Source organism: Rhinolophus hipposideros (genome assembly GCF_964194185.1).
Source record: "Rhinolophus hipposideros genome assembly, chromosome: 16".
Classification (NCBI taxonomy): Eukaryota; Metazoa; Chordata; class Mammalia; order Chiroptera; family Rhinolophidae; genus Rhinolophus; species Rhinolophus hipposideros.
In genome coordinates this window covers 30,662,589-30,682,383 of record NC_138062.1, presented here as the reverse complement: position 1 = coordinate 30,682,383, position 19,795 = coordinate 30,662,589, and the positions used below count along the sequence as shown (strand labels likewise).

At 39.8% G+C, this 19,795-nt stretch overlaps 1 protein-coding gene across 5 annotated transcripts in view; it reads right to left on the bottom strand.

Annotated features, from left to right (window-relative positions):
• MSRA (methionine sulfoxide reductase A) overlaps window positions 1-19,795 on the bottom strand; it is a 354,068-nt gene that overhangs the window by 123,254 nt on the left and 211,019 nt on the right. For all 5 annotated transcript variants that reach the window (XM_081076540.1, XM_081076544.1, XM_081076541.1 and 2 more), the window contains exon 4: window positions 3,896-4,000. In XM_081076540.1, the coding sequence (XP_080932666.1) occupies window positions 3,896-4,000 (105 nt within the window). The remainder of the gene's footprint in view (window positions 1-3,895; window positions 4,001-19,795) is intronic.

Genomic DNA, 19,795 nt, shown 5'->3' with positions numbered 1-19,795 from the left:
CCCTGGGAATATAAATCCATTGATACCAGAGTTTTTCTGAACTTAATTTTTTTTTATTATTTTAATGTTCCAGTATGAACATATACTTGTTGTAATGATTTCAGGTTAATATTTTGGCCTGTGGTCTCATACACATTTATCTACATGCTCATTTAGTCTCGGTACTTTTGGGATTGAACTATTTTCTTCCTCTAGGAATGTACTTTCCCCGTGAGTTAACCAAGAGGTTGGACAGTGCTACTTATTCGAGACTACTTAGTGATTCAGCACAACTTAGTAGAACACCTGGCAAACAGTAGAAACAAGATACCTGCCATTAATAAATGATTGTTTTTTTACAGTAGTTTAGGAATGTTGAGAGGTGATCTGATGTATTCTCAGGCCATATATCCCAAATCTTAAAACCATAATTCTTAATTCTTAATTATCAAGCAACCCTCTAAGCAAACCACCAAGAAGTCTTGAAGAAACTGTATTTAGGGTCCTCCATTCCCTGTCTGCGTCAGTGATAACACTATTAACCAAGTGGCTTTAGACCTCTGGTTTGTAGAACCAAGTGAACACGGTTAACTAACAGCTCTGAATATAATGAGCACAATGACTGTTCAAGTTGAATCAATAGATTAGCCAGGATTGTTGTTGTTGTTACAAATAACAGAAATTCGACAAACGAGCTAAAGTTTAAAAAAAAAGAGGTGGACACCTAGTAGCTCTCGTTGGTTGGAAAGCTACAAGGAGAGCTCTCACAAACGAAGGAAGAACTATAGGAACAAGAACCTCAGAGTCTCCTGTAGGTTCTCTCTTCCCCTTTCTCATCTCTCAGTGTCTCTACTCATCTTCTTCCCTTGTGTCTCCTATGAACAGGCTCTTCCCACACGCAGAGCACAGTCACCTTGGCATCGTCAGCAAAGTGAAAACACTTTTTTCTCTCATACAACAGTTCCAGGGAAGGACTCTAATTGGTCCTGCATGGGCCACATGCCTATTTTTTGGATCAAACATTGTCGACAACAGGAAAAGATACTGTGATTGGGCAGGTCTGGGTCATGTGATCACTCCTTTGGCTCTATTTCCAGAAGGCTCATGGGAAACCCTACAAGGCAGAAAAATATTGTCACCATGCCCATTACACTGAACTATCCAAAAATTAATTCTAATAATAATGTGGAAAGATCAGATAGCTTGTGCTTTAATACGTGTGACTGTATATAATGCATCAAACACTGTTCTAAGCAGGAAAACATACATGTGAAAGGGAAGAAAAACTCTCCTCTTACATGTGCAATTTGGCAAAATGTCAGTGTAAAAAACATGTTGCTCGACAATCAAATCCCACTGTCCACAGATCCCATCATTAGCAGTTTCATGGTTTGATTTATAGACTTGAAGCTGAAGCTTAAACAGATGACCTCTACAGCCTTTTCCAGTCTAGGAGTCTCTGAACCCCGTTAGAATAAAAATACTTCTGGAAGAATAGTATACCAACCTATTATATTATTGGACAGTGTTATGGGCTAACTTGTGTCCCCCTACTGCTCCCAATTCATATGTTGAAGCCCTAACCACCAGTACCTCAGAATGTAACTTTATTTGGAGAGAGAGTCTTTAACGATGAAAATGAAATGATGTCATTTGGGTGGGCACTAATTTCATCTGACTGGTGCTCTCATAAGAAAAGGAGATTTGGACACAGACACACGCAGAAGGAGATTATGGGAAGACACAGGGAAAAGACAGCCTTCTACAAGCCAAGGTCAACACCAGCCTGGTCACCACCTTCATCTCAGACTTCCACCCTCCAGAACTACGAGAAAATAAGTTTCTGTTGTTTAAACCATCAGTCTTTGGTATTTTGTTATCGTAGCCCTAGCAAATGAATACAGATAGTAAACCAAGAATGTCAAAAAGGAACAAGGCAAACTTGATATGTGGGATGGGGAAACCGAGAAATTCTTTTAAGGTTCTTTTAAAGGTAGAATTCCCCGAGATTCAGGGGCCAGTACTAGTGACCTAATTAACTGAGGTGTGCTGGCAAAGATGTGATCAAATGGGTAAGATGCTAAGAGAAGGAAGGAGAGAAAAGTGGATGACAGACTTCACCCTTTTCCAAATATTACCATGGTTAATTAAGCATAAGGTGATTCTATCAGAACAGGGCATGATGGCTGCCTGGCAAAGGCCAGATAGCCAACTTTGTGGGCCTGTGGGAGCCTGTATCCTACATGACTGCAGGCTTGCCTGGGTTCCTGATATGAGTTTCCACTGGGAATTTTGGAGCTCTCCGTATCCTGCCCCGACCCTCGCCTTTGACAGGCAAATGGCTGAATGGCTGCTCCATCTGCATCCACGGATTCCCAGCATGAGTTCCTGGCCCTCACTACCTTTATTTATGATGCTCACCAGTTAGAGCTTCCCGCTGAGACAAGCTTAGCTAAGCCTTTAGGCCTGCTGTTCTCATATGATGAGACAGAACAGTAGTGCAAACTCTGGCAACACCTGAACTTCCTGATTATATTAGGTCAGTGGAAATGTAATTGCGGTTTAAAAGGTTAAAAATAACTGCAAAAACCACAATGACTTTTGCACCAACCTACCAGTATTCTTGCCCTACCAGTCCTCTACCGTCCCTGTCCTATATTTCACTGCCCTCCCACCAGGGACTCATCCCCACATGTCAAATCTGACTTCACTATCATGGGAAGCCTGCTCCTGGACTCCTTGACCTTCACCCACCCTGGTGGATTTACCTGGATGCTGGGCCTGCCTTATCTTGGCTCATTTATCATTTTGTGACTCTTGCCTTGGCTCTGACCTTTGCTCTCTGGCATATCACCCTGGATTGGGGGGTTCTCAGAACCAGAACTTAGGGCCCATCAACCTGTGCTGCTGGGATCAAACTAAGGTTCCACCACAAAACACAATGCACATTTGGAACAACACATCCCTTCATCAGGAGACGGCCAATGTAGCATACCTGCTACGCAAAAACCTGACACCAAAAGGAAACTATTTTTGTTAAATAGACTGATTGCCAAATGAACAGGGTTTGTGAACATCGCATCTGTTAAAGAGGACTTTTCCATTCATAAGCGTCATAATAGCAGATCCTCACATTGGCAAAGCAGGTAAGGCAATCCGGAAATTGCTCCATTATTGAATATTACAATGGTATCTGCCAACATCGGATTTTTGCTGGTGTGTGCATGTAAATAAAATTTCTGGCCACTATTGTTTATAGCCCAAATATAGTAATATCTCCATATAACAAATTCCAAAGAAGAGAAATGAAATATTTAAATAACCAAGCAAATTCACCTAAGTCCACATATACTTCTAGAAGAGCATGACTTGTAATAAAGGGTTAACAACAACAACAAAAAGATAAAGCAAGCTTTTTGGACCCACTGAATACTGCATTTTACCTTTATGTTCTTTTTTTCTTTTTTTAATCACCTACAGACATTTAAAAAAAAAAAAGAAAACCTGATAATGTCAAAAGATGAGAAAGGCTAAATTCAGGGAAATAAAAGAACCATAAATCAGGAAAACTTTGGAGCTGCTAGAAAGACACTTTAATTTTGTAGACAAAAGACTGCATTAAGGAGGAATAATGCAATAATCAAAGGTGAACGAATCTCTATTGTGTGGCGTCTTTCTCTGTGGGAATTTTCCCACCCCAGACAGCTGTAAAGGGGGGAGGGGTGCCGATGGTGGCTGTGCCTTTCTTCTCTCACCCTTTTTCTCCCCAGCCCCTCCTCTTCTCCGTCAATAAATGTCTGCAATCATATTCTTGAGCTCCTGTGTGATTTCAAGGTTCATCTCTTCCATGCAGCTCAAACACTAATTATCCCAGCTGTAATTAGTAAGATAATTAAATACTGGCTCCCTCATCTACCTTGGGTCGGGTCATGATTCTCCCAGAAGACCTTGAGCAGTTCTTCAAAGCTGATGCGTTCTGGCTCGTACACCACTCGAACTACCTCTGCATGGCCCGTTTTTCCTTGAAAAAAACAGAACCAAAATTTATAACCAAAATTTATTGACAATATCAATTTATTACAAGTTATTTGTGTGTGTTTTTAAAGAAACACACACACAACAAAACAAAACACTAGACCAAGGCTAAAATTCTTCCTGCTAAAGGGTGAGAACATAACTGTCCTTTAGCTAATGGTTTCATTCTAAGTCTCTGTCACTGGTTCTTTTTCTATAAAATCAGTTGTCCTCTATCAAGCTTCCTGAGGATGATAACGCCTCCATCGTGCTCTAATTTTTTTTTTTCAATTTCATGAGAAAACAAACTCAGGTTTTCGTTTTTCCAACCTCATTGTATGAATCATTATGGATCCACTCTAATACAGTGCTCAAGATTTGAAACTCTGCAACGGGGAGTGAAACAATTTATTTTTATCATCAGCCCATGCTACATGTAGTAAGCTCGGCTGCAGTACAGAGTGAGATGGTGCCAGATAGAGAAATCTGTAAAAAGCAGGCTTATAACTTGTTCACATTAGATAAATTCATTAACGGAGGGACAATTTGCTGCACTGTTAACACCGAGGCAAGGGTCAGGTTCAGACACCCAGGGGGGCGATAAGTGCTTTCCCGGCCTAATTTGTCTCTCTGGTAAACAACTACTGTAGCAAATGTCTCTCTCTAGCACCCGTACCCATTCTTAACGGTGTCGCTCAAGGTTCTGTGGATCAGCAAAGTGCATATCTGCAGTACTATGCGTACCTGTGGGATTCATGGCCTTCCTTCCTTTACAGTGCTGGAGCACAGTAAGTAAATAACAGACACCTCCACACTAATGTCGTTTCCATATTTAAATCTGTTTTCCATCTCTTTTTGGCCACATATGTGTAGTAAAGAATTTAGCCTTGCCCAAAGAGATATGTGGCCTTTGTTTTGGTTTCTGAAAGGAAATCTGTATCATACCTGATTTGGAGTGTCCTTATTTAGGCTGGGGATGGCCACACCAACAGTCTTAGAGTAGGGCTGGCCATACCCAACAGAGATAGGTCAGGGCCGGCTATGCCAGAAAGACCAACCATGTGACTAAGAGTGGAGGCTTTGGTAACACAGTTGTCCTAGAGACTAAGTTCCACCCCATCAATCATGCCTATGTAATGAAGCCCCAATGAAAACTCTAGATACCAAGGTTTGGGGAAACCTCATGGTTGGCAATACTCTGCATATTGTCACATATGGATGTCAAGAGAGTAACTCATCCTGACTGCATGAGAGATAACTCAGAAGCTTTGCCTTAGAACCATTTCAGATTCTGCTCTATGTGTCTCTTCCTTGGACTGATTTTGATCCTTATCCTTTCCCTGTAATAAACTATGAGGATCACAGCTCTCGCCGAGTTCTGTGAGTCCTAGCAAATTATCAAACCTCACAGTGGTTTTGGGAATGCTTTGAGTTTGCACCTTAAGTTGCAAAAGTGTTTTCCCATATGTTGGTAATCTCACCTCAATTCTCACAACTACCCAATGGTTAGGCAGGGATGGTAGAAATCCCTATTTTTTCAAATAGAAAAATTGAGATACATATTTAAATTTGCCCAAGGTCGCATAGCTAGTGAATTTCTGGACCATAACCTGAAAAACTACCTCCAGACTTCTTATCCAGTATTCTGTCTAATACATCACAGCAATAAGAACATGAACCCAGAACAGGAAAGAAATCTAGTCAATACCTTTAATCTTTTGTTAATATTTAAAGTTATTTCTGATATTAGAAATAACAATTTGCGAACAATATGAAGCTTTAAAAATCTGCAGACGTATAACAAAGAAAATAAAAATCACCTATACTCCTACCACATAAGTACTATCAATGATTTTTTTACCCATCTCTTTCTGGATAGGTTCAAGATACACACACACACACACACACACACATACACACATCAACACATATCACCACATACGACTTGTTTTATTGTAATCAATACATCATGCTTATTCCACTTACCAGCATACTGTATTTCCTCATATCACTGATTTTTTTTTTTTTAAATACCATTTATAATGACCATATACCATTGCAAAGATGGTTGTACTATTACTTATTCAATGGTTCCCTGTCATTGGGCATTTAAAATGAATCCTATTTTTATCTATGAATGTAAATATTGTTTTCACATTTCTGAAGCTGCCTCAAGCTATAGTTATATAAGTGGCATTTCTAAATCAATGTTTATAAATATTTTTAAGTTTCTTGATACCTAGTGCTGAATTGCTACTCAGTAAAGTTGACCTGATTTTCTCCCCCCCATGGGCAGTATAATTGAGGGCCACCCTCAGTCTGGCCCTCATCATATTACACAATTGTCATATGTTTTTAATCATTACCAATTAATAGCTGGAATATAGTATTCTATAATTTTATTTTCAATGAATTTAATTATTAGTGAGTAAAAAAGGTCATGTTTACTAATAATTTTAATTTCTTATGTGCTCTAATTTTTGTGATGTCCTTTTTATATTGGGTAATTACTATCGTATTAATATTATTAATTGGTCAGTCTACAAAATTTTAATTCAAATACAACAGTTATATGAGTTAAACATCTAAGCAGATATCATACTAACAGACATGATGGGGAAATTAATAGGAAGAAGACATACCAGGTATAATAATCATGTTATTATAAAACCATTTTTGATGTACTTTAAAATATTACTGTTTTGTACTTTAAAATGTTTAAAGGAATGATTTAACTACATAAGACTTAAAACTCTCTGAATATTAAAAATGGCAACAATATGTTACAAACATGACAAAATATTTGGTAAGGAAGGCATAGAAACCACACTAGAAATAAAGGGGAACAATGTAAACAGGCAATACACATAGGAAGACAAAAATGTAAATGAAAACAAAAAATGCTCAATATTTTTAGTGATAAAAGAAATACATACGTATTGAAACATTAACATGCCATCTCTTACTTATTACATTTTGCAGAACTACATAAAAGTGTAGCTAGTGCTGATGAGGTGACAGTGTAAATGACTATACCCTTTGGAAACTCCATTGGCTTACGCAGCAAAAGCCACAAAGATTAAGATTAATTCACCCCAAGTGATCCCAGAAATCTATCTCAAAGATATAACTTCGAATAATGGAAAAGATATACACGTACACAACAAAAATTCACTGCATCGTTATTACAATGGTAGAGTACTACAAGAAAACCCAAAATCAAACAAACGAAAAAAGAAATTTTGGTATAGTCACATGATGAAATATCATATAACTATTAAAATATAACGTCCTAACTCTAATAAAAACTGTTATTATTTACTGAATGCTGACAAAATGGCAGGCACTTTACTTGATGTTTTTTAATGCTCACAACAAAATTTTCCCCAATTTTGTTTTTTTCTGTTGTGGGAAATACATATAACAAAATTTACTGTTTTAACCACCTTTAAGTGTACAGCCCAGTGGCATTAAGCATTCACACTGCTGTGCTAACATCACCACCATTCATTTCCAGAACTTTTTTCATCTTTCAGAATTCAAACTTTATCCATTAAACACTATCTCCCCATTTCCCTCCTCCCCCCAGCCTCAGGTGAGTACCACTCTACTTCTGCCTCTTGAATTTGACTACTCTATGTACTGTTTATAAGTGGAACCGTGCAGTATTTTCTTAGTAAATGGCTTATTTCACTTAGCATAGTGTCTTCAAGGTTCATCCATGTTGAAGCATCTGTCAGAATTTTGTTCCTTTTTTAAGGCTAAATAATATTCCATTGTATGTATACATCACATTTGATTTATCCATTCATCTGGCAATGGACCCTTGCGTTGCTTCTACCTTCGGCTACTATGAACATGGGTGTACAAATACTGCTCACAACAATTTTACATGTGGTCCCCATTTTACAGATGAGAAGACTAAGGCCTCTGCACAAGTTTTCTCACACAGTGTCTTACAGACACTAAGTGGCAGGATGCAGTGAAGAGCCAACCAGGTTTTAATCAGAGGTGAAGCTTGGGTTCATTCTATGACCCTGAGCCAGGCTCTTAAACATAGATACCTGAAGCCACCAAGTGACAGCAAACGTCACATAGGCAGTGGCCCAGATGAGAAATCACAGCTGTGGTGTAATTGACATCCAGGCTATCATGACTGTTTTCCAGGATTAGGTAGGTTCTTCTTTTGTGGCATCAATAAGAGGTCAGGAAAAATTTCCACTCACCAGCAAACACTTTCAGACATAATCTAAGCACTGACATTATTTGTGGAGAGGTTTTAAAAAGTATGGTTATTTCAAAGAAACTATTACCATTAAAATTCAAGATCCACCTGTATTGATAAACAGTGTGGAAAAGCCCTTGTCAAACTCACCTTTAAGTTTCTTTATTTTATTTCTCCAAAGTATAAGAGCCAGTATAAAAATACACAGTGCAAATGATCAAAAGGATTAAGGGGCTAGGAACCACTCACAGAAACGCTCACTCCTGCAGGAATTCACCCATGTGCTACGCTAATTTGATTCCCGAGACCAATCTGCAAATACTTTCTCGTACTTCCAGAGTTAAAAGGCTGTATCTTAAAAATACTTCGAGTTGTTGCTTCACAGAACTTCGTGCAAATAGCATAATAGATGTGATGTGCAAACGTGCTTGTTAACAATTCACAGCAGCATTGTGGTGCTTTCACATTGTTGCTCAAATATATCTTGAAAGGAAAAATGAAAATGATGAACGTCCTCCCTGGGCATTTTCCTGGGTCTCCTCACCCAGTGACAACAAAGGAGGATGAACAAATGCACACGGGTAGATTATGGGCACGCATTCCAATCAGACAAAACATTCCAGAAGAGACATAGGCAGTGTTCCGGGGGACAGAAAAATCAGACATTCTGGAGTCACCTAGAGCTTTGTAGAAGCCAAATCATCCACAGAACCAGGTGTTTTTAAAAAGAACCCCAAGATAAATCAGCCCATTCTTAAAGTTTGATGTCGCAGCTTTCCATCTCATGAAAGGAATGTTCTCTTCAACTCTTCGATGTTTGCATGATTAGTTTTTGCTATTAGGTTGGTGCAAAACTAATTGTGGTTTAAAAAGTTAAAAATAACTGCAAACACCGCAGTTACTTTTGCACCAACCTAATACCTTGTGCTGGTGAGAAGAGACGAGAGAGCAGGGACATCGCCTACCCAATAGGGACTGGCTACGTGATCTGACATTAAAAAATACCTACATTAATAGGTCAGAGGCATCTTTGTGCTGAATTTTTCTGCCACTTACTTAGTCCTCACCCAGATGAGCATCCATGATGAGCCCAGCACTGTTCGCCTACCTGAGAACCAATCCCCTAAATGGAGTCACACACACATGCCTCTCTGGCCCTAACTGCTAAATTCTATGTAAACCTCACATGTCTTACAACAGCCACAGCTACTACTCAGAAGAAAGTGTTAGACACAATTAATGTAACTGTAACACTTTACTGCATGGGTCAACATTACCTTTTCTTTATTCATTGATTAATAAATATTTACTCAATGCTTACTAAGTTCCAGGTACTGTGCAGAGTGCTAGGGATTCAATGGTGACAAATGTTAATGTTAATACGGTGACAACAAAAGACTCCTGCAGCATGGATATTGCCTGTAGTCTGGGTCCAGCTAAGGAACTACTCTTTCAAAGAAAAAGACCCCATCTAGTTTACGTATCCTACAGGCAAGATGGCAGGTGGAAATGAGCTATAGTTTATAGTATTTATATTAAGTAATAGCCATTCTTCAACTCTCCTCATCTTTCCCAGCCAACAAGACCCATCTAAACTGTTAATCCAAATCAAAGAGAACACAAAAAGATCCAGGTGTTTGAAGGGAAAAAGGGAGCAGTAGATGACTAATATCTCCCTTTTCCCATACAAGATTCAAAACACTACTTTCCTCTTGCTAATTAACTACAAAGAGGTAAGATGTCAGCTCAGTTTCATCTCCAGCTCCTGCAGATAGAAAATGTGATTTCCAACAATGCACTCATTATAAAAAAGAATCCTAATACATCAAAATTGGATGCCCTGTGGAGTTCATTATAGGATTTGAAGACTGTCTATACTGTCATTTTATCTTGGCTTTTTTTCCTTTTGTCTCATCAGTCACTTAAAGTGTCCAAAGAGAAACGTAAGCTTTACAAAGAGTCCTAATGATGGAAAAGTAGAACAAATATTGTTAGAGCAATTGTGGTATTTTTTGGTCCACCATGGGGAGATATTGTGGGACATTTATAATCCTCTGGTGTATATTTAATACAGATACAGCCTTCAGAGATTATTCTCTCACAGGAGTGCTATAAACACAGTTGAGTACTTGATCAAGAAAATTCCTCCAGAAAAACAACAAAACTACAACCATGAATTCTTCATGCTACTAGAGGTTTCTTACTGCTACAAAGCTAACTAGTAGGTAACTAGTCTTGGAGTGAGCAGTTCACTAATTTCTGTATCCCACTTGCTGATTATAGAGGCTGGCCCTTCACGTCCTTTTAGCTGTTTTTTCCAGAACATGAAAGTGTATGTGATTGGGCAGAACAATGCCTGTTTCCTAGGCCAGCACCAGCTCCCACCCTACCATGAGACAGGCAGGCATTATGAGATATTAGCAAAACCAGCCTGCCAAGTAGGGAATCACGGTACTCTTGTAGCCAAGAGAGAAAACACAGCTTTATTAAATGGCTTGATTAAAACTTAAAAGGGTGTTGCACACTGAGAAATTATGACTCCTCGATGCTGCTAAATTATACCACTAAGTCCAAAATGAGTCCTGCTTATACCTTGTTATGAGTGGGCTACGCAGGAAGAGGGGTTCCCAACCCTCTGCTTTAGAAGCACTTGTGGAACTTTTTGAAAAATATTCACACCTCCCACTCCATTTCCACACAGGGATCCTGATACAGGAGATCTGGGGTCCGCCCTGGGCATACGCAACCTCACAAAACGTGACGTGTGCTTTTGATGCAAAGTTGGGAAAGGAAATTGTGAAATTAAGCATTTGATATATGTGGCTACACCACGGGAGAGAAACCAGACAGAAGCTGGGTTTGTTGGTTTGTTTGTTTGTTTTTTAACAAAGTCTCAGGATTGTCAAAGACTTGAAAGATCATCCAGCTAAATGACACCTGGCTTCATCCAACTGCAACATCCAGATGACCATTTCAAGGGACAGGACACGTACTACTGCACTAAGTAGTCTATGCCATTGTTGGAACGTCCTCATCGCTGGAAAGTTCCACCTTTCCAGAGTCAAATCTACCTTCTTCCACTGGTCCAGGCCATGCCTTTTGGGGCCTCCTCACTCCACAATGACTGCCGAGAAGGCTGAAAGTGGAGGACATCAGGGGGCAGAAAAATCGGCACTGACTTCGGAGTCAGAAGATCTACATTTGAGGGTAGTCTGCCAGATAAGCCACTGACTTTCTCTTCGTCACAGTTCCTCATCGGTAACACGGGGACACTGACATCTGTCCTGTCAATCTTAGAGTCTGGCTGAGAGCATTAAATAACAGACATACAGGGGAAAGCACTCAGGTAGTAATCAAATCTATGATGTCAGTGCTGGTCTTTCCATATCCGTAGACGACTCATGATGAATCACGTCGTCATGGAATTTCACTGTGAAAAGCCAGAAGCTCTCCAACATTTACGATCGAAGTGAATACAAACAGAACTATACGGACTGCTTTCCAAGCAGAGGTGGGATTCTTTGGGTAAGCTGCCTAGGTAGGGCAGGTTTTCCTAAAATCGCATGTGTTCCAAGTAAGAGTAAAAAGATGACTAGAGAACTATTGAAATCACGATAAAAGAAGGGGTCTTTAAAACCAAGTCAACCAGAGGGTCAGGGGAGAGGCAGTGGTAGAAGAGGGTCAGCTATATGGTGAAAGACAAGACAGGGTGGTGAGCACACAATGTGATATACAGATGATGTGTTATAGAATTGTGCACCTGAAACCTATGTGATTTTACTAACCAATGTCACCCCAATACATTTTAATTTTTAAAAAAGTCAGATTTTCTCCCCTAAATCTTCAATAACTATTCTCAACTCATTAATAACATTGAGGAGAAAAGGTAGCCCCACTGAAGCTCATCATCACTAACACTCGCTGTTTAAACAGAATTTCCAGAAGAGCTACCTCAAGTCATCCAAAGATAATAACTGCCAGTTCATTTGGCACCTGAACCACATTACAGTTGCTTTTTAAGTGCAATGGTAGTACAGTCTTCTCCCAACTTACATAGGACATTATTTACAAATACCCCAAACAGGGATGATTTGCCAAGATCATCCAGAAAGCATGGCTCTGACTTATTTAGATGTATAAACTCACTAACAATAAAGATAACTTTATGCATAGTTTAAATATTTCTGAAAAGAACGGAGCTATGAGCTACAAGCCTTCATATTTGTGCATATCTTCACCCCATGCTGAAATACTATTGCTGGTCTGGGAAAAGTCTTGCCTTTGTCTAGCTATTCAGTGTCAAAAGCATCAGTCATTTTGTGTAGTTAAAAAAAAAAAATCAACCCAACAGCCTTATCTGGCTGGAAGGCGTATCAACAAGATGAGCAATAGGCTCAATCTTAAGTTTGTAATGGAGTATGTAAATATCACCTAGAAACTCTTTAAAATATCTGCACAACTAAACCAGCTGATTCTACAAATTTAGTCAAATAGAGTCTAATTCGGGCCTTCTCAATGGTGTGATATCACTTCCAAGGGAGGAAACACTGGCTCTTGGTGGACAAAATCATCTTACATATCAAAATGGTGTGGCCCTCCAAAGGGCCACCATACATAGACTGCCATATAGTAAATCTCTGGTAGTAAATGTCAATGGGGGGCAGGGAGAACAATTAGGAAAGAAATGGCTTAAAAAGTCTCCCTAGGGTGGCTATGATTTTGTAAAGGCTGAGAAACACTGGTCATGTTCATTCAATGAATACATCAGTATCCTCAAAATGATCAAACAACTCACCCTAAGTCCTGCCACATCTTCATTCTGGATGCGGCTTATAATGGAACGGAAGCACCAGACGAGGGATTCATTCAACAAGTACTTATCGAACGGCTCGCTTGAGTTCTGCGCACTCTTTGGGGTACGGCGAATCCAACAACGAATAAGACAGTTCCTGGCCTGACGGACCTCAGAGTCCAGGAGGGCAAAGAAACATGTAAATGGGAACTGACAGGGTAAAGCAATTCTTGCTACGAGAGGGGTACACTCCGGGTGCTGTGGGAGTACATGGGAGGAGCACCACAGCCGGCCTTGAAGAGTCCGGGAAGACTTCTCAGAGGAGAGGATGACTCCCGCGCTCTACCATAGCCTCCGTGGACCCCTGAACCTCTCTCATGACAACATCACATGCGTCAGACATCCAGGCAGCCCAAAACAAAAAAGGGAAGCATTGACCTATACTATAGCATTGCCTTTGCCTGTAGTTATTTTAACCTACGAAGGGAAACAGGCCCTGAGCAAAAATCCATCAGTCCGGGACACTAAATAGCAAGCACATCACATCAGAAGGGTGTATGTCTCAAAGGGGCTTCTATAGTAACTAACAGCAGTGTCCCAATTTCGGACTTAAGGTAGCTTGTTCCATATTAATCCAAACACTGTACTGGACTTTTTGTGCCTTAAGATGAATGGTAATCGGTAAATGTGGGATGACAACAACAATATTTTAGATTTGTACAATACTTTTATAGCTCACAAAGTACTTCCATATCCATCAATTATCTATTAAGTCTTCATAGTAACCCCATGTATCATTATATCCATTTCGCAGATGAGAAAACCAAGACTCAATGAGGTCAAATGGTTTCTTTAACTAAGATCACTCAGTAGTAGGTGGCAGAGCACAGTAGGTTTGAGTCAAGGCTCCAATGCAGTCATTGATTCTATAATCTCATGCTCTCTCCTCATAAACATTGGAGCTAAGGGTATCCACTAAATGATGGTTACTTATGGATCCAAATTCATCTGTAATTTGATTGATATTGGGAATCTATTAGCCTTAATTAGCAGATCTTTGGTGACAGCCTGTAATTAAATTAGGAGCCCAAAGACATGCCCCGAGGAACAAAACCAAATGGTTTCAACAATGACATGCTGAGCCCAGTGTGCCAGAAGTTTTGATACCGCAGTCAGAACATTTGATTTGGATAAAGTACTTCTCTGAGTCTGAGTTTCCTCATGTCATCTGCAAAGCACGTACAGTAAAAATGCCAAAAAGACACACTGTGAGCATTACACACACACACACACACACACACACACACACACACACACGCACGCACGCACATGCACACACACACACAGGCTTTCATAACTATAAATTGCTCCAATTCTTCATTTCCTCTTTTCATCTCTCCGTCCCATCCTGGCAACGCAGTAATTCAATAAATGTGGGCCTGAGTCATGACTACATGCACAGCACTAAATCAATGATACGAGAAATCCAAAGACACGTGCTACAGAGCCCGCTCTTGGGAAACTCAACTAAGAACACAAGACAGAAAGTGTTAGGAGCTATTGGAGAAGTCCAGGTAAATGCTTCAGAAGTTTGGACAGGAAGAGAACAGTGAAGGTTTCATTGAGGAGGCGCATTGGATTGGACATTTAAAAATAGGTGTAATTTAGACATCCAGAGCTGAGTGTGAGGGTTTTTCAGATGACGAAAATGACAAAGCACCATGGTGCAGAAAAGGGAAACCACAGAGTGGCTATGGTGGCCCAGATGAAACGATCCACAGCTTTCCTTCTGGCAAAGGTGCCAATGCCCACAGCACCACAACACCCATGGCACTACCGGGTACTCCTGCACCCTTCTTTCTGCTTTTACCAGTTGAGGGGTACACTTACTAGTCAGTTGTATTTGTTCCCTGTTTAGACCAATTTTACTTTACCTTATGGTTACAAAAGTTAATTAAATATCACATACAGAAGAAAAGAAATAGAGTTTTGTTTCTGTTAAGAATTATGTTGAATGCTTTAGAAAAACTCAACAAAAGGAGGTTGTTCAAAAATACTATCAAAATCAGTGTGGGCAAGATACAACATCGGGAAGGGTGATTGTCAGGGGCTGGGGAAGGGAGGCGATGGGGGAATTGTTTAATGAGTACGGAGTTTCAGTTTTGCAAGATGAAGAGAGTCCTGGAGTTGAATGGTGGTGATGGTTGCACAGCATTGTGAATGAACTTAATACTACTGAACTGTACACTTAAAAATGGTTAAGTTGGTAAATTTTATGCTATGTGTATTTTACCACAACTAAACAGAAAAAGGAAAAAAAAGATTGAGGAAGAAATCATAAATACCTAGATAAATTCTGTGCTTAGATTGTTTCACGTCTTTAAATTCTCACCTGATTTTACAGAGCCCAAACTAGAAATCATTGATAATAATAATGGCAAACACTTAGTGCTTACTCTGTACGAAGCACAGTTCTAAGCAGTATGCGTATATTGACTTATTTGATCTTCCCAAAGAGCCAATAAGGGAGGTGCTACGATGCCCATTTTAAAGAAGAGGACATTAGGCACAGAGAGGTTAAATAGCATGACCAGAATAACACCAGTAATGAGTGGAGTCAGAATCCAGATGGAAGAGTCTAGCTCCAGGTTGTGCACTGCTAACCCCCACTGTGCTTAGGAAGGAAGCCAAGGAGTCACTCTAGGGGGAGGACCCCCCATCAAAAGAACGATACTGACCTGAATCTAAAGGTTGGCACAAGAAGGTACGTTTATTTAAGATTTAAAAAATTAAGGTGGGCCGGCCCGGTGGCTCAAGCGGTTGGAGCTCCGTGCTCCTAACTCCGAAGGCTGCCGGTTCGTTTCCCACATGGGCCAATGGGCTCTCAACCACAAGGTTGCCGGCTCAATTCCTCGAGTCCCGCAAGGGATGGTGGGCTGCGCCCCCTGCAACTACCAATGGCAACTGGACCTGGAGCTGAGCTGCGCCCTCCACAACTAAGACTGAAAGGACAACTTGAAGCTGAACAGCACCCTCCACGACTAAGATTGAAAGCACAGCAACTTGACTTAAAAAATAAAAAAAAGTCCTGGAAGTACATGCTGTTCCCCAATGAAGTCCTGTTTAAAAAAATAAAATAAAAAAATTAGGGGCTGTCTGGAGTAAATGCACAGCCGAAACTGGACAATGGAAACTTAAAATAAAAAATTAAGGTTTCTGTGAACGTTTTCTTTTTAATGATTCACCCTCCCTTTAATCGATTTCCCTAATGAACCAATTATCATCCAAGAAAAGCCAGGGAGAAGCCATTTCTTCATTCTACTAGAGCCCAGGCTCCTCCTGCAGCGCGGGAGGCCAGCAGTCAGCTCACACTGGTAATCCACGAGAAGGGATGGCTGTAGCCGCCCGAGCGCGCGGGGATTCAGTAGTCCTCTGACAAACACGGACATGGCTCTGAAGTCAGCGGATAACGCTGTGCAATTTTTATACGACAAAATGTAGGCTTCGCTGTGTGTCACTGGGACTGAAGAGAGTGTCTGGATGCATGTCACATGGTTGACAGGAATAGAAACTCCTGTGAGACACCTTTCCAAGGAAAGAGAAAGCTGTGTGTGTGTGTGTCCACGCTCACACAATACACAAGGTATGGACCTATACACATATAACGTGTCTGCATCTATTGTTTGAACGGGCTGGGCTTTCAGGGAAGTCTTTTGGACTCTGTGTAAGGAAGGTCCCAGAACTAAGAATGAGATTCTCCCGCTCTTTGTCTTCCAAACCAATCTGAAAGCTCAGTGCATGTTTCTAGGAGTCAGCATGACCTCAATTTTTATTTATTTATTTTTTTGGCAAGAGTGAGAATGGGAGGAGGTTAGTTTTTGATGGAGAACCCTGAATTCCAGAATCATGAATATAGATCTGGTGGCAAGAAAGTGAGCGGATAAGAGCGGTATTACTTCAAGATGCCCTTCGCAGCCCTGTGTGGGCTGTTTTGCTGGCGATGGGTCTGGAGGCAGAGGTAGTGATTCAAGAGCGTCCCCGCTCTTCTGGGTTTACCCTCCTCCCCCATCACTCAGGGATCTCAGCACAGGGGAGAACGTGCACAGGCTTTGCACCAAGCACAGTACCCCCATGCCTGCTTCTATCACCTGGGAAGGCAGGGACCTGCGGGCTGGACTCCCAAGCGGCACAGAATGGACGTCTGTCCCCCAAATGGCAATGGTGCTGGTAAATAGGAGCTGCTCCACCTTTGCGAATATTGAAACATCTGGATAAATGAATTTTCCAGTTGTCACTTGGTCGATATCCACGATGTAGGTCAGTATAAATTATATGCCTTGACCACCAAAATAACTAATGAACATAAGTTCAAAGTGACTTTCCAAATATAAACTTGAAGCTGCAGCTACATCAGTAACAATGTCTGTACCATGGTCTCTATCTTGGCCCTCCTGCAAATTAGGGATAATTGTACTTGCCAGACGCTTACTTCAGAGGTTGGTGAGAGGATAATGTGTGTAAAGCTTGTTAGTTTTTGTGGATGAAAGGTTTTTGATGAGTACAAATTATAAATTATTACCATTCATTAGAAATCACAAACGAATGATTCCAGCTCCTAATGCATCGCTGACATCGGCATGCTATTGTACACAGGAAGAACACACCCAGTTCACAGCACGGCTATTACACAAAACTACATCCCTCTACCTTAAAGGGCACACTTCAGAGCATCCTGAAAAACCTAAAAAGTAAGTCTCACATTTCTTTGTCCCTTTATCTCAAAAGCAGAAAACACTATATAATTAGAAATGTGGATAAGAAGCCTTCCCCATTGTCCTCAGTTATAAGCTCCAGATGTTTGGATCCCAGCTTGATAATGGCCGTCATCTTGATCAGCGCCCCTTTACAAAGCGGGCTTCTACTTCACAGACAGGGTGGGGTCAAGGTCTCCAGCACAGAGAATAAAGTGAAATTCTCCACAGAGGAGCCACTGCATAGAACCTAGTAATTGTGTACATTTGATACCATTCTCCCCGGTGGCACATGCCAGAAATTGTCTCTGAAAGACCATTTCTTAGCTACAGTATTTTCTGAGGTACGTTATATAGGGTCCACTTCGCTCGTGCATTCACTGCACTTACATCATTTCAGAATCCCGCTTTCTCAAAATTACAGCGTCGGTTTAAGCCTTATGAGCTAGTTAGCAAGTACTGACATATCCTCAAGGTTGTGTTATCTCAGTCTGTTTGTATACAATGTTTGTATATATGAGGGTGGAAATTGGAAAATTACGTTCATGTCAACGTTCTCCATTAATTTTCATTAAATCGATCCTGCTTAACGAATAAGTTAAACTTTGTTACTGAACATTGCTAATGACAGGGAGAGAAGGAGGAGAAAGAGAAGGAGATGGAAAGGAAAGGAGGAGAGGGGGAGGAGAGAGAATAGGAATTAGTACATACAAATTTAAACTAAATAGTTTAGAGCTATTATAATTTCTGGGCAATTTCAGTAGAAAATGCTTTCGTTTTTGGGTAACAAGTTTATTGAGATAAAATTCACACACTGTACAATCCACCCATTTAAGGTGTGGAATTCAATGGCTTTTAATATATTCAGAAGTGGGCCATCATCATCACAATCAATTCTGAAATATTTTCCTTACTCCAAAAAGAATCGCCAAACCCTTTAGCTTTATCCTCCAAACCCTCCAACTCCTCCAGTCCTGGGCAACCATTGATCTGTCTGATTTCTGTCTCAATAGATTTCTGTATTCTGGATATTTTAGATACATGGAATCTTATGTTATGTGGTCTTTTGTGACTGACTTTTTCACTTCGGATAATATTGCACGTATCAGTATTTAATTATTTTTTATTGCCAAATAATATCCCATTGAATGTATATATCACATTTTATTTATCCATTCATCAGTTGAGGGACATTTCAGTTGTTTCCACATTTTGGCTATTATGAACAGCCAAATAATGCTGCTATGAAACCCAAGCATAAGCTTTTGTGTGAATACTGGTTATCATTTTTCTTGGGTATATATCTAAGAGTAGAATTGCTGTCTATGTTTAACATTTTGAGGAACTCCCAGATTGTCTTCCAAAGTGACTGCACCATTTCACCTTCCCACCAGCAATGTATAAGGGTTACAAATGCTTTTCTGACTTAAGACTATTAAATATCAGTATTGAATTTAAAAATTCAATAACTCAAAAAGAAATCACTGAAAATTTTTAAATACTTAAAACTGAATTATAATGAAAACTGTATTATCAAAACTATTGGGAGGCAGCAAAAGTGGTTCTTTGATGGAAATTTATAACTTTAATCCAATTACATTATGAGGAAGGAGCAAAAAGTAAAAATATCAATGTACAAAGTAATAAGTTAGAAAGAGAACAACAGAATGATACAAAGATATTTGAAGGAAGGACTAAAAGAGGAAAGGATAAACTAATGAAACATAAAACAAATATTAAATAGAAAAGGATCATGAAGCCAAAAGTTGATCAAGAAAAAAGAGAAAGAACAAACAAATGACATTACAAATAAAATGGGACCATAACAGCAATAACATAACCATAAAATAAAATAAAATAAAATAACCATAACAGCAAAGATTTAAAAGATGAAAAAAACTATAATAACTTCATATCAATACATTCTTTAGAGAAATATCTTTCCGAGACTGACCCACAGAAAAAGGCTGAATTCTCTTTAATAACTAATTAAAAAACTGGATTCTTAGTTAAAAAAAAGAAAAATCTTCCCAA